This window comes from Aethalodelphis obliquidens, unplaced genomic scaffold, assembly GCF_003676395.1.
Source record: "Aethalodelphis obliquidens isolate GAN/ISIS:26980383/991018 unplaced genomic scaffold, ASM367639v1 scaffold75, whole genome shotgun sequence".
NCBI classification, from domain to species: Eukaryota; Metazoa; Chordata; class Mammalia; order Artiodactyla; family Delphinidae; genus Aethalodelphis; species Aethalodelphis obliquidens.
The window spans coordinates 6,868,745-6,883,961 of record NW_020838019.1 but is presented as its reverse complement, the minus strand read 5'-3'; the positions used below and the strand labels follow the sequence as shown (position 1 = coordinate 6,883,961).

At 40.7% G+C, this 15,217-nt stretch overlaps 1 protein-coding gene across 6 annotated transcripts in view; it reads right to left on the bottom strand.

Moving 5' to 3' along the window:
• Positions 1 to 15,217, bottom strand: part of FTO (FTO alpha-ketoglutarate dependent dioxygenase) — a 373,774-nt gene that overhangs the window by 305,630 nt on the left and 52,927 nt on the right. The window contains exon 1 of one of the 6 annotated variants that reach the window (XM_027092191.1): positions 12,316 to 12,413. The exons of the other annotated variants lie outside the window; for them this stretch is intronic. Coding sequence (XP_026947992.1) covers positions 12,316 to 12,321 — 6 coding nt within the window. The 5' untranslated portion in view covers positions 12,322 to 12,413. Of the gene's footprint in view, positions 1 to 12,315; positions 12,414 to 15,217 lie in introns of those variants that run through there. 6 annotated transcript variants of the gene reach the window in all.

Sequence of the window (15,217 nt, the reverse complement as noted above, 5' to 3'; positions counted from 1 at the left end):
AAAGAAGTACAAGAGCCCAAAGTAGGGGTTTATGATTTCAGAGATTCTTTCCCTGAAGAAGTCAAAGCACATGAATCTCCTCAGGCAGTCCAATCCCAAGGTCACTGTCTTGCACATCCCCAAGGCACGAGTCGGGTAACTTTTTTCCACCCCTTGAATTTGGTGGGTTTGTGTATATCTCACCTTCTGAACTTTCCTCTGGGTTTAACTCTTGGCCTTGACCCCTCATATTCACAGAAACGGTTGTTTTCATTTCATGAGTCATATCAGGATGTATAAAAAGGCAACCTGAAAATCATGTATCAAACACGACAGAATTTGGAGGAAAGAAATATACACTAATGTTCTTTGGTGTAATGGACAGAACGTGGTCTTTGGAATCAGGATTAACCTTGGGTAAGTAACTTTACCTGTCAGAACCCTGATTATACAATTTCTAAAATAGGGATAATGATGTTTCAGATTTTAATAACCACAAATTTTTGGTGAGTGCCTACTTGTGCCATGCACTGTCCTAAGCTCTAGGGGTACATTTGCAAATGTAACAGATAAGGTTCCTTCCTTCATAAAGTGTATATTCTAAGTGGAAGAGAAAAATAGCCAAATAAATAAATATAAAATCATTTTAATAACACTAATCACATTAAAATAATAATAGCTAACGGTTCTTGGGCATATACAATGTGTCAGAAACTATTATGTCTTGACTTATTTAATTCTCATAATGGGGGGACATAAGATTATTATATCCATTTTCTAGAGGAGAAGACTAAAAGGTTACGTAACTTGCCCAAAGTCACACAGCCATTGAGTGGCAGGGCCAACCAAGACTGAAACCCAGACCATCCGACAGCAGCAGAACCTCATTCTACACCTACACCAGGTAAATTAACGCAAATAAAATGCACGACACAAATAGAGGGAAGTTGCTGTAGCTTGGCCGGTCAGAGAAGCTACACTGAGCAGGTGTCATTTTAGGTAAGACACAAGTCACAAAAAGAAGCCAGGCCCAGAGTAAAGATCTAAAGAGAGTGTTCCAAGCAGGAAGAACAGCTGGTGCAAAGGCCCTGAGGAACAACCAGCCTGGGACAGAAAGAAGCCCAGCGGGTCTGAGCACAGTGGACGTGTTTGGGGAGTGCGGTAGATGAGTTCTCAGATACAGACAGAAGCCAGATGGCGTGGGGCGTTGTCAGTCAGAGCACAAAGATTTCACTCTGTGCTCAATGGGGAGTCATGGAAGGGCTTTAAGTGGGGAGGTGACACAATTTGATTTACATTTTTAAAGTCTGAGTCCAACTGATGTGTGGAGAAGGAGAAGGCTGTGCAAAGTTGAAGTGGGGAGACCAGTTTGGGGGTATGGAAGTCCGAGCAAGAGATAAATGATGACTTGATCTATAGTAGTAATAATAAAGGTGGAAAAAGCGCACAAGCTCAGGATGTATCAGAGAGACGCCATGAGGATTGGATGAGGATGGACAGAACACCTAGTAGAGTATCAGACACACAGCAGACATTTGCATACGTTAATTACCTTCCCTGTCTAACAGTAATGAGTAAGAGGCTTGGGATAAAACTATAAATCATACCCCAAATGACTAAGCCTCCCTGATTCCCCCGCCCCAATTTCTCCAAAGAAGCCCATAGCTCAGAGAGTACCCTGGGAATGCACCAAGTTCAAAACACAATGGAGAATTGATCTATTAAAGGAGCTGGACTGTTAAATTAAAACTGTTTCTGTGTGCCAAGCTGAAACACAAAGGAACTAGTCTTCTTCAACAATAAAGACCAGTTAAGAGGAGACTCCAGTTACACAATCTCCTCCTCTTCACCGTGAGGCACTTAGATGGAATTTTTTTTTAATAGAAAAGACAAACTCTTGAGTAAATGTAATAATTGTCTCAATAATGTGCCCCAACCACCCAAGAAGTTAAAAAAAAAAAAAAAAGGAAAAAAAGAAACTGGAAAATTGGGATTCTTCTATTACAGGATCGGTTCATTGCTGTCTCAAGTGTAGGCTATATTCACCCCAGCAATGGGATGATGCTATTTTCAAGATCTGACAGCCTGATAGCAATTCAAGAAGCAGAAAGATTACCTTCTAAGTATTAAAAAAAAAAGAGAGAAGAAAGAAGCAAACAAGCTAATACAAAAATCAGAAGCTTGTCAATGAGGTCAACTGACTGAAATAATTTTCAGATGTTGCCCAAAATAGGTTCTTTTTAGAGAAGCCTTGCCTCAAAAATGTCCCAAACAGGCAGTCCTATGGTGATCTCAGTCATCTCAAACATAGCACTTATTATATATTTTTCTCTAACAACAACAAAAACCACAACCAACTGATCTAAGGTAAACATTACTAATCACCGAAAATAGAGAATCTCCCTGTGCTTCCTAAACTCAAAAAACTCAAGCTCCAGGAATTAAACCCTCAGCTGAAAGCAAGCCCAGAGAGGAGAGAAATTTTCTCCTCTGCATTGCCTCACTCAGGCAAAGCTCCAGAGTGGAGAAGAAATTAGCCTTGAAGCTAAAACCCATAAAATGGGACTTCTCTGGTGGCGCAGTGGTTGAGAATCCGCCCGCCAATGCAGGGGACACAGGTTCGAGCCCTGGTCCAGGAAGATCCCACATGCCATGGAACAACTAAGCCTGTGAGCCACAACTACTGAGCCTACGCTCTAGAGCCCAAGAGCCACAACTACGGAGCCCACATGCCACCACTACTGAAGCCCACGCCTAGAGCCGGCACTCCGCAACAAGAGAAGCCACCGCAATGAGAAGCCAGCGCACCACAATGAAGAGTAGCCCCCACTCGCCACAACTAGAGAGAATCCCATGCGCAGCAATGAAGACCCAACGCATCCAAAAATAAATTAATAAATAAAATTTAAAAACAATAAAACCCATAAAACTCTTATTCCGTTCTTTGAATTTTTAACCATTCAAATCTTCTAACTGCTCTAGCGCAATGGTTCAACAAAAGATCTGCAAGATCAATACTATTTTCATAATACTATCATTTGCTTTTTTCACTGTGTTGACGTTTGCACAGATGGTTCAAAAGAATGGTGAGTAATGCTACAGGTACCTTAGCACAAATCAAGCCAAGAGCACCAAACTGCACTGGTAATCACTGTATTCTTCACACCATGCAGTCCAGTAAAAAGAGAAAAGAGAGCTAGTTTCACGTGAGAATGCCCCTGATGAAGCAGTAAGAAAATATTAACTTTATTAAAACTCATATGTGAAGTAAGCCGTCTTTCTTTTTAGTATTCTGTGTGACAAAATGGGAAGTATACAGAAGCACTTCAAAGTAAAATGGTTGTCTCAAAGAAAAGTACTTGTGTGATTATTTGAGTCGTGGACTAATAAACTAGCCACTTTTTTCATGGAACACCATTTTTACTTGAGAAAGTGACTGACAGACAAAACATGGTTAGTCAGACTTTATAATCCGGCAAACATTTTCTCAAAAATAAATGAAGCGAGGGACTTCCCTGGTGGCGCAGTAGTTAAGAATCCACCTGCCAATGCAGGAGACACGGGTTCGAACCCTGGTCCAGGAGGATCCCACATGCCACGGAGCAACTAAGCCCACGCGTTCTAGAGCCCGTGTTCCGCAACAAGAGAAGCCACCGCAATGAGTAGCCCGTGCACCGCAACGAGGAGTAGCCCCCGCTCGCCACCAACTAGAGAAAGCCGGCGTGCAGCAACAAAGACCCAACGCAGCCAAAAATTAATTAATTAATTTAAAAAAATTAATGAAGTGAGCCTGTCATTTCAACTGGCCATATTTGCTGCCAATGATGAAATTTGAGTTTTCAAGCAAAAATTGGAAATTTTGAAAATCTGTATTTCTCACCTTGCCCTTGACAACTTCCTAATACTTAAGGACTTTCCTGATAAGATCAATGGTGATATTAATGAATGTGGCTTTTGACACTGTATAATGAAATGTGTCCACATGTGCAAGATCTGCATAATCTAGTGAACCAGTAATTCTCCAGCTGACTAAAGCCTGATGTTACAAAATCATGCATGAGTAAGAGATCCATCCAAAGTGTGAAACAGATCAACAGGCAATATAACAGAGGAGGAAAGGATAATTGATATGGTCTCAGACGCTACGCTGCAAATAACCTTTAAGAAACTATGACTTGTTGAATTTTGGTGTAATATCAAAGAGGAATATTTACATTTCATAGCTGAAGAAGCAGTTAATATACTCCCCTTTCCATCAGTGTCTGTGTAAGGCTGGATTTTGTTCATATACTTCAACCAACCCAACACACTGCAACAAAATACACCTAATGAGAAGCCAGCTTCTATTAAGCTAGACATTAAAGAGATTTGCAAAAATATAAAACAATGCCACTCTTCTTGCTAATTTTTTGTATTGGAAATATGTATTTTTCATTAAAATATTATTTAGGTTAACGTGGTGGATTTTTTTTGCTATTTTTAGTGAATTAATAAATGTCTATATTTTTCAATTTTAGTTCCTAATATGGTAAATATCAATAGATATAGCCCATGTAAACAAAAGCTTTTTGGGGTCTTCAACAATTTTTAGCAGTAAAGTCAGCCCTCCATATCCATGGGTTCTGCATCCGCAGATTCAACCACAGATCAAAAACGATCAGGGGGGAAAATTTCCAGAAAGTTCCAAAAAGCAAAATTTGTAGGTTATATACAAAACCTATGCCATTTTATATAAAGACTTGAGCATCCTTGGATTTTGGTACCTGGAGGGGGCCCTGGAACCAATCCCCCACAGATACTGAGGGCCGACTATATAAGTCTAAAAGGCTCCTGAAGCCAGTAAGTTAAGAATTTTTGGCTTAGAACAAATATATAATAGCTGCCTTTTTCACACACACACCCTGCACAAACAAAAAGCAGAAAGAAGACAAACTGAATTTCTTTGGACTCTATTGTGCAATTTACTTAAGACCCATGGGCCTTGCTAATTTGCATGTCTGATTTACTCCAAATCCTTTCCTCCTCCTACTCTCTGGCAAGAAACCACAGATAAATTCCATTGCTATTTCACAACCCCCTGTTAAGCAAACTGCCATGCAGTGGTATAGACATGGAGCTCATCCAGCCTGGCAAACAGGGAGAAAGAGCTCCAGGGCTTTCCAGCCAAGGGCCCTTTTCAAACATTAAATCCACAAAACACGGCATTAGCTTGCTCAAAGCAAATAGTTAATTTGTCCTTTCACAGGAAATCAAAAGCACAAAATCACACAGCTAGAGCACTGCTTCAGCCCCCGCACTAACCCTTCACCATCCCCCTTTTCCCAGACAAGTAAATGTCTAAACCATTAAGAATCAACAAGTCAATCAATCCATAACAAATATTTATACTGTCTACATGGGAAAAAAAAAAAAGAGGATATATATGGTCACAAAAAGAAAACTAACAATACCAGTAAAAAAAAAAAAAAAAATTAAAAAAAAAAGCCCAAGTAAACTGTGCTATGTAAGTGTGAATAAAGGACAAAATAAAAAATAAAAAAAATACGCACCAACATGACCAAGTGCATGAACAAATGGGAAGAAGAAAGTAGAAAATTAAATACAGGTACTAAGCGTGGCAAAGCTGAAAAATTAGTAAAGGACAGGATTCTCAGACATCAGCAATTGGACCTTTTGGCTAAAATTCCATTTCAACAGGGGGAAAATGGAAGATGACATTAGAATGATAGATTGTACCCAGATTATGGAAGGTCCTGAAAGTCAGGCCAGCTGGTCTATCCTACATGTAATGAGGAGCCACAAAAAGGCTTTTGAGAAGGACAGGAACACAATGGAAGTGTGCTATTTTATTTGCTGTTTTGTTTTTTAAACGTTAATCTATTAATAATATGGTCTAGTTAAAAGAAACCAAGACAAGAGGTTGGGGCGCCAGATAAGGAGACTAAAAAGCACAGACAGACATGAGCTGGGCTTGAACAAGGAGATGGCGATGGAAATGAAAAAGCACCAAGAGCTACATCGAGGTAGGTAAATCTGGAACCTAATCTGGTGCCAAGAGTATAAAAGAAGGTGGGACCATACACAGAAATAAAGAGGTCAAGGTCACTAACAACACATCTGCTGAAGGCCTACTAAACTTCTTGCTGTGCTAGGCTATAAATGAAATACTGATTTGGAGGTAAAGATATGAGATTTTAAACATGCCCAGGGAGAGGGGTATGGTATGATGGACTGGTACGCAGCAGCCTTCCAATGTCCTATCACGGTGCCTTCCTATGCTGCAGAGGATGGAAAGCTAAAAACTACATTTCCCCTTTGCAGCCAGGGGTTCTGGATGAGGATACGGCTCTACCAGTTACAAGGCTCCGTATGAGATATAGAAGGCAGAAATAAAATGGAGGCCATCTTCTTCCTGTTTTGACTCTTTCTGTAGGCTACACAGTCGTGGAAACATTGAAGGTTTCTGCAACAGTATTCCAGGATCTGGCCAATAGCTTTGAGGTTATCCAATGGCTTCCTGATCCCTGGCCTTCTTGAGTGTGACAGATTAGCAGTCCACCTGGTAGGCCAGTCTGTTTCAGAAGGCCACCTCCAGAGGTTCAGCCTTCCATTTCTCCGGTCCTCTCAATGACTTTGTAAGAATCTATTTCCCTATCTTACATGATTTCTGCTTCCTGCAACTAGATGCAGACACATTAAGTGGGTTTAAATAAGGGCAGAACAACTAAGTGAAAGTATTTGATACATAGTTTTTAAAATGTAAGTAAAACTTGGGAACAAAGCCAGACAGAGCATAGAAACTAGGTATTACCTGCACAGATGCAGCAGTCAGAGACCCCAGACTATGTTAATCCAGTCTCTAAGATTTCCACAACTCATCTTGGGAATCAACAAAGAAAAATCCTCTTAGCTTTCTTAAGGAATTATATCAACATCTTACATTTATCTGGAGCTTCGAATATGAGTAAAGGCATTTTGAGGAGTTTTCACTTCATTTTACCTGGCAGAGGATACCAAAAGGGTGGGTATCATCATCTTAATTTTTAAAAATGAGAGAACCAAAGCACAGAGAAGGTAAACAATCTGCCTAAGGTCAGAGAGGTGGTAAGTTATTGGTCCAACTAAAGTATTTCCTGCTTTCAACCTATTTTCTCTTGTTTGGTCTTCTGTCAGTTAACTCTAACCATGTCCTAAAGTAAATGTTAAAATTGTTGGTGTGGAAATATTAGGAGCCTAAGAGGGCTTATAAAACCGCAGAGAATTCAATGGGGCCTAACTTACAACCATGGAAAAAATTAAAATCCCATGTGTAATTTTCTTCTCCAATTTTAACCTAAAATGTGGTGTCTGTGGCAGACCCACTGTTCCTATGACACACTTCCAACACACACAGTCTGGGTAGCAAGTGTCATCCAACCATTCAGGCAGCTAGTCATTTATTTTCCTATCATTCTAAGAGATGGAAAATTAACAGTGTTGTGTTTACAAACCGTCACTGGGCTATTACATAAAAGCTCAAATATGTTTACCTTACTCACACCTCCGGTATGAAGAAGCTCAAAAGCAAGTTAATATAAACCGATTCTGAGCAAATGTGCAGAAAGTAGCCCTGTTAGAAAGAGGTTAAGCTTTGACCTTCCCAACTTTTCCCGCAGAATGTACAATCCATCACGTACAGGGAAGATGTGAGGTGTTGGTAAGTACCCCTGTTAGTGAGAAATTCTGCTAATTATTACACCAAATAAGCACAGTTAACAGGCCATGGCCACAAGAGGGCCATGTTTCAGGGTATTAAACAGCTGCGTAGGGGTGGAGATGAATATATTACACTATGCCCTCTACCAATAAAACAATTTCCCTGACACCTAGAAAGCCAGTCAGCTGAAGCAATAACACAAGGGTTCCAGGACTCTGCTATGTGAAGAAACAATGCTTCAGTGCCATCTAGTGACTTGTGCCTTTTAAGTTGCAGAGTTCGGGCAACTGGCGATACCTATAACCTAAGCTTGGAAGTACGAAAAGGAAACAGGAATAGAAGATATGGAATTTTGAAGGCCTCTCAAACGAAATACTTGCTTTTTAAAACACACATATATTCTTTTCTTTTCTTTTTTCCTCCACCTCTGGAAAAGACAGCAGAGGGGTAGGAAATTAAGACCAAATAAAACCAAAGGCCTTGAACCCATAAGGCAGATACAAAAATTAGCACACTCTACGTAATATATTAGCATACTCTATGTAATATATTAGCATAATGCAAATAATTTTTTAAGAAGGTAGGAAAACTTACCAATCTATAGAAAGAGTTATCTGACAATACCTTTGTGGAGCTCCATTCCACCCTCTGACCCCAAATTACCTTTCCCATAGAGACTGTTTCCAGGCTGTTGACTTCTAACATTGTACCAGCTAGATATACTGAATACTCCGTACAAATATAGTGTATTCCCAAAACACTGCCACAGAAATCCATTTCTTTCTCATGCTAATGGTGAAAAGAGATCTGAACTACATTGCTGCAGATACAGTAATGAACAAAAGCAAAGTCACTGTCTCCTGGAGTTCACATTCTAATAGAGGAAGGTAGACAAAAAAACAAACAAGGAAATATATACTATATCAGATGATGATAAGGACATCAAGAAAAATAAGACAGGGTAAAGGCATAAAGAAGGCCATCAGGCAATGAGATGGACAGTGCTATTTTAGGGTAATCAGGGGAAGCCTCCTGAGAATGTAAAGCTTAAATAGAGACCAAAAGGAAGTGAGGTAACCAGCCATGCAAATATCTGAGGGAAGAAAGTTCTGAGAACCGCAAGTACAAAGGCCCTGAGGCAGGAGGCAGTTGCCTTGTCTAACAACAGGATGGAAGGGGGACACATCATACAGAAAGCCAGAAGGGTTTGTGGTTGTTTTTCTTTTTTTTTTTAATAGCAGTTTCATTGAGATGTAATTCACATACCATATAATTTGCCCTTTTAGAGTTTATAATTCAGAATGTATATGCACAGAGTTATGCGATCATCACCACAGCTTAATTTCAGAATATTTTCATTACACCAAAAAGAAACCCTGTACCATTAGCAGACGCTCCTCATTCCTCTCTCTCCAGCCCCTGGCAACCACTAATCTACTTTCTGTCTCTATGGATTTGCTTATTCTGGATATGAAATCATATAATATGTGGCTTTTTTGTCACTGGCTTCTTTCACTTAGCATAATGTTTTCAAAATTCACCCATTTGTAGTATGTGTCAGTACTTCATCTTTTGACTGCTAAATATTCCACTGTATGGATATACCACATTTTGATTATCCATTTATCACTGATGGACATTTGGGTTGTTTCCACTTTTTGGCATATTGGCATTTTTGGCATTATGAGTGATGCTGCTATGAACTTGCACCTGTGAGTTTTGTACGGACATACATTTCCGTTTATCTTGGGTAACTAGGAGTGGAGCTGCTGGATTATACCATTATGAGAAGCCATAAAAAGGTTTGAGCAGAGGAATGATATGATGTGAATTTTTTTTTTAAATACTTGCTTTGGTTGCTGCATACAGAGAGAGGCAAGGCAAGATGCAGGGAGACAACTTAGGAAGCCATGGCAAGGATCCAGGAGAGAGATGCGAGTGGCCTGGAGAAGAATGGCAGAGGCAGGGGTTGTGAGGAGTGGCTGGATTCTAAATACACTTTGAAGACACAGGAGACAATTTGCTAACAGTTAAGACATGGGATATAAAAATGAGAGTCAAGGATGTCTCTGAGATTTTTGGCCTGAGCAACTGGAAGTATGAAATTGCCGTCCACTGAAGTGGAGATGACTGTAGGAGGAACAAGAAATATGAGTTCACTTCCCACTCCCTTCCTGGAGGGAAGTTCCCCCCTGCTCCACTCACAGGGGTCCCTGCAATGCCTGATCAGAAGCAACAGCCCTATTTCTTATTTTGCCTATGCCTTTCAAGAAAGTCTATACCATAGCTCTAACCTACATCAAAGTCTCTTCTGAGCTATTCTGCACATTTTGTTTTTGTAATCAACAAATCAAATTCCAATTGGCAGGACTGAGCAAAAAAACAAGAACCGAAAGCTACTGCAGTGAAATAACCCATGACAGGATCCATCATAAGAAGTGGTTTTTGAAACTACATTTCCCAATTCCCTGGCAGTCCAATGGTTAGGACTCAGCACTCTCACTGCCAGGGGCCCAGGTTCGATCCCTGGCTGGGCAGCTAAGACCCTGTAAGCCACGTGGCACAGCCAAAAGAAAAAAAAGTATTAAAAAAAAAACCCTGGGCTTCACTGGTGGCGCAGTGGTTGAGAGTCCGCCTGCCGATGCAGGGGACACGGGTTCGTGCCCCAGTCCGGGAAGATCCCACATGCCGCGGAGCGGCTGGGCCGGTGAGCCATGGCCGCTGAGCCTGCGCATCCGGAGGCTGTGCTCCACAACGGGAGAGGCCACAGCGGTGAGAGGCCCGCGTACCGCAAAATAAAAACAAAAAAACCTACATCTCCCAAATGCCCATTCAGAAGTGCCTCACTTTGGAAGAACAGGAAAATTTAGGAAGAGGAAACCATGGTCCGAGAGGCCAGGGATGACTCAAAAGGAAGACCAATCCAACCCTAGCCTTCAAACATGACTGGCAAAAAGAGAAGGCACTTTTCCTCTCTGTCATCTCCAAGACCAAGAACCTGGGTTATTAAATGCAGTATAATTTATGTTCTTAGATATCACAGCAACAAATATTTTATTAGAAATGAAGAGGGTGGAGAGAAGAGCCTAAGGGGAAAACATGAGTTCAAAATGCAAAATGTGTTTAGTCAACCCCATCACATACCTTTTCAAAGCAACTAAAATGTGTCGCCATACACTAAGACTCAACAACAGGACTGTTTTAAGATCATCTAAGCCATGATCACTAATACTTTTGAAGGCCCCATCTCAACAGCCAAATAAACATATTAAGTTGTACCCATATGTCACATTAAAGTTTCTTTGCAATAGAAAAATATGAGGGGGTTTTTAACATTTTCCATTTGAATTCATTGGGCTTTGAGAAGCTCATTTATGATTGACTATAATCTCAACAATCATCGGGCATACTTGGGAATTCCTGAGAAATCAGAAAATCCAACTTACAAATTAATCTCAAATTTAATAACATTTGATGAATACTAAATGTAACAACTTATGGAGCTGACAGAGGCTACCTTTAATAAACACTGAATGAAACACATATTCATTTCAATTCTGCAATTTTATGTTTGTAATTTGGAGTCAACGCATGTTTTTCAAGTCTTGTACATTTTTACAGACCCCTGAAAAACTCTGGGGCCGAGACTGGTAGCTGCTAAGTTCTGGCCAACAGAATGTGAAAGAAGTGATGAGTGCCATTTCCGGGTTTGGCCCACACAAAACTCCTAAGCACTTTTCTGCATGTTCTCTTCCCCTTCTGAGTGGCTAGAAGGGAGATAACCTCAGGTGACCTTACAAGCCATGTACTGAAGATGGCAGAACCTCCTCCAGCCTGCATCATTTAAATGAACGCATGCAGGAAGCCATCCCACCAAGCCATTTCCCTACTCATTACTGTTACATCAGCAATAGAAATACCTCAGCAAGAAATACATTTTTATTATGTCCAAGCCATTATACAGTATTTTGATATGATTTTTGTTACAGCGGTAACCTACCTTAACTAATATAAATCCGCAAGGCTAGACACAATGCCTAAACATCCCGTAGATAAATGACCCTGTTTAATGATTTACACCTTCATCTTTTTTATTTGTGCAATTACTAATTCCTAATAAAAATAATAGCTAACACTGTATAGCAGTTACCATGTATTTCGTTTGGTTCTAAATGCTTTATGTAAATTAACTCATCTGACCTTCATAACAACCCTCCTTGTACTTACTATAATTATCCTTACTTGACAGATAATGATACAGGTCAAAAGAAATTAAGTAATCTGCCCAAGGTTACACAACTAGTAAGTAGCAGAGCCAGGACTCAAGGCCAAGTAGTATATGGAAGCGGCATCTATGCTTTTAGTCAGAATGCTATAAACATGGAGAAAGATGTAAAAACTTGAATTCCAAAGTAGCTTGATTTTCTTCTCTCTCTTGCACAAGAAGGCAAGATAAATGGGCCAACAGAATATTCAATACTACTCCTCCATGTTTGTCCCATACATGTTCATTTTTAACCTTCAAGAGGACTTCAGATAACTCAGGACAGTTATGATTTGCTCTGTCTAAATCCTGACTTTAAAAAGCCATCCACTGCATATGTGAGTAGATGGATCCAAAAGTCAGTGGAATTATATACTGGCATGAAAATACAAGTATCTCTGGAAGCAGCTAATAAGTAAATCTGTACTCTTCCAAAGAAGCAAGGATTAACTTCATTGTGGGTTAAATTAGCTGAACATCAGAAAAGGACATCCAAAATAAACAGTCACGTGCTGGTGGTAGCCAGGGGTGATGTGACCGAAGACACACTTGACGAGGAATTCCAAATGTGGTCATGAACATTTTCCTGATTCAAAGTAAACAGAGAAATGAGGCAAGTTTTGACATGGACAAGCCATTTGAGATCATAAAAAAGCAGCAGCCTCACCAACAGGCCACAAGTCTAGATTAAATGTGTGTTTCACATGACTCATGAACCACCCGCAATATGACTCTGTACTCATGAGCCAAACAGAGGCCATTAATCCACTTACGAAGCTGCCTGTCCATTCCACCAACGTTCTGCTGCACAGATTTGCCCCTTTGTGCAACAACCAGAGAATTTAAAAGAAGTATAAGATCCCCTTGGTACCAACAACTAGGATAAGACATAACTATCTAACTTCTACCTCATAGGAAGCCACAACCCCACTTCCCAGAACTGTCTCCCTAAAGGCAGAATTGACCAGCAGCCATGATGCTGAGTCAAGTGACATTTACCTATTCCTGTGCCCAGTACTGCACTAGAAATGTTAATATTTATTATCTCTTCTAACTGCAAAGAATTTGAAACCAGAGCTCTACCTGGCAGCTAACAGAGAAGACAGGCAGACATGGAAATGGCCAAAATTCATGCAGCTGCTTTTTGAGTAACCAAGTGAAGGACCCAAGGATGTCAGGTACTTAGATCATTTTAGAAAAGACGTGAAATTGGCTCTGACACTGCAAGTGTGGAAGGAAATCCCAAATGTCAGAGACATTAATCAGTCACTGAACATCTACCTAAATACTGTACTGTGTGCCTAGGGCTGTGCCAGCTATTGGGGCTGACAGAAAAAGCAGCTAACATCTCATCATAGCAGCTAATAACAGCTAACATCAGTGCGCACTTACTACGTGTCAGGCACTATACTAAGTGCCTTAGCCTGTGTTAACACTTTTGAACCTCAAATCAACCCCATGAACAATCCGGCAAGAATTTCCAGACACAGGAGGAAAATATTGATACATGTCTTATTACAGTAGAAAGTCAAGACTTTAATATGAAACTGTTATTTTTGGATGATTTCTAGGGATTCTTTATATCCTTTAGGCCACTAAACAATTTATCCCTTAATTGTTACTAAATTGTTCAAAATATCCTCAGAACCTGACTTGTAAATATTATAAAACCTAACCTGTAAATGGAGTATGTTGAATGGCACCACATCACAATAACCACAAAGAAACTATTTTCTTTGATGCAACATTAAAATTGAGGAGTCTCATGGGTTTAATAATGGCATCTTTAAAAGAGGCACCTTTTCCTGTTTAAAAAAAAATATCCATAAAGTGAGCCTTATTACAAAGTAGCAGGAAAAAAAAAAAGGAAAGTGAGAATACAGCATTTTAATAAGGAGTTTCACAGCAAAAAATTCAACATGAACTCTACTGCTACTGAGAAGAAAGTAATTCTAAACAGTGTCAAAATTAGTCTTCATTTTTACTAAGAACAAAAGAGTTCCCATCTTTGAGGTCAGATTAAGGTAAGAGACAGGCTGGATTGAGCCATCCATCAGGTAAAATAAATGCTTCTGGACAGTGCCTAGACTAAACAGGGCCAAGAATTCCTAAGAAAAACACCGCTTGTAACAGTGGAGGTCAGCACAGAGGCCTGACCCAGTGCGGAGATGCCCTGTAGCTGTAGGTCTGGGGAAGGCTACCCTGCAAATTCTCATCAGACGCCTAATCAATATCACGCCTTAGGACCTGAATTGCTACTCTAAAATCAATATTACCTTTATTTTAAGTAGCAGAAGGAACAATGAGATGATCTTGTTCCTTGTAAGTCTGTCATGGAAAATCTGGTTCATGGTGTGTGTCATCTTCTGTTTTTGCCTGGGAGGAACGCTTTTGTGGGGCTTGGAGACAGTCTGGTACTGAAACCCAGAGACAGGAAAGGTGAGGGGGTAACACTAACTCAGGAAAGCTGGGTCCTAAAGATTCCTTACAACCTAAGGAAAAACAAGGATTCACGAGGAGAGGAGTTCCCAGGCTTAAACCCATCGGCTCTACGCTGATGACTCAGAATTTCTCTCTCCAGCCCCGACCTCCAGATTCTCCCTGCGCCACAGCCTAAATGACGGCCCCAGATATGTGAACGTCCAAAGGAGAACACCTGATTTCACACCCACGGCTGCTTCTTCCTCAGGCTTCTGATCTCAGTAAATGGTCACAATGCAATCCATCAAGCTCAAAACGTGAAATTTATCCCTGATTCCTCTTTTCTTTCAAAACCCTTTCAAACCCTGTCAGCTTTGCCTCTGAAATATATTCTAAATCCTTCCCCCTTCTCTCCACCTCCATAATCACCACCTGGGCCAAGCTATCAGCTTAGCTCTCCCCCTGATTTCTCTTCCTAATTCTACCCTGGCCCTCCACTATTCCCCACACAGCAGCCAGAGTGATCTTGACAAAATGCAGATCAGATCCCACCACACCACACACATACATACACATACACATACACACGCGCGCGCGCACACAACCTTCCTCTTCAAACCCTCCAGTGGGCTCCCATCAGGTTTCTCATTAAACCCAAATCTTTACCACGGCCTAGAGGCCCTAAAGTGATCTGGCCTCATTCCTTCCCTCTTTTATCTCTTTCTCCTTAACGTCTGGCCACTGAGCATCTGAGTTCCTCCTATGTGCCGTGCCCCTGTGGCTGGAATGAACACCCTCCTTATCCTTCAGATCTCACATCAAAAGCCAACCTCAGACCACTCTCTCCACAGCAGGTC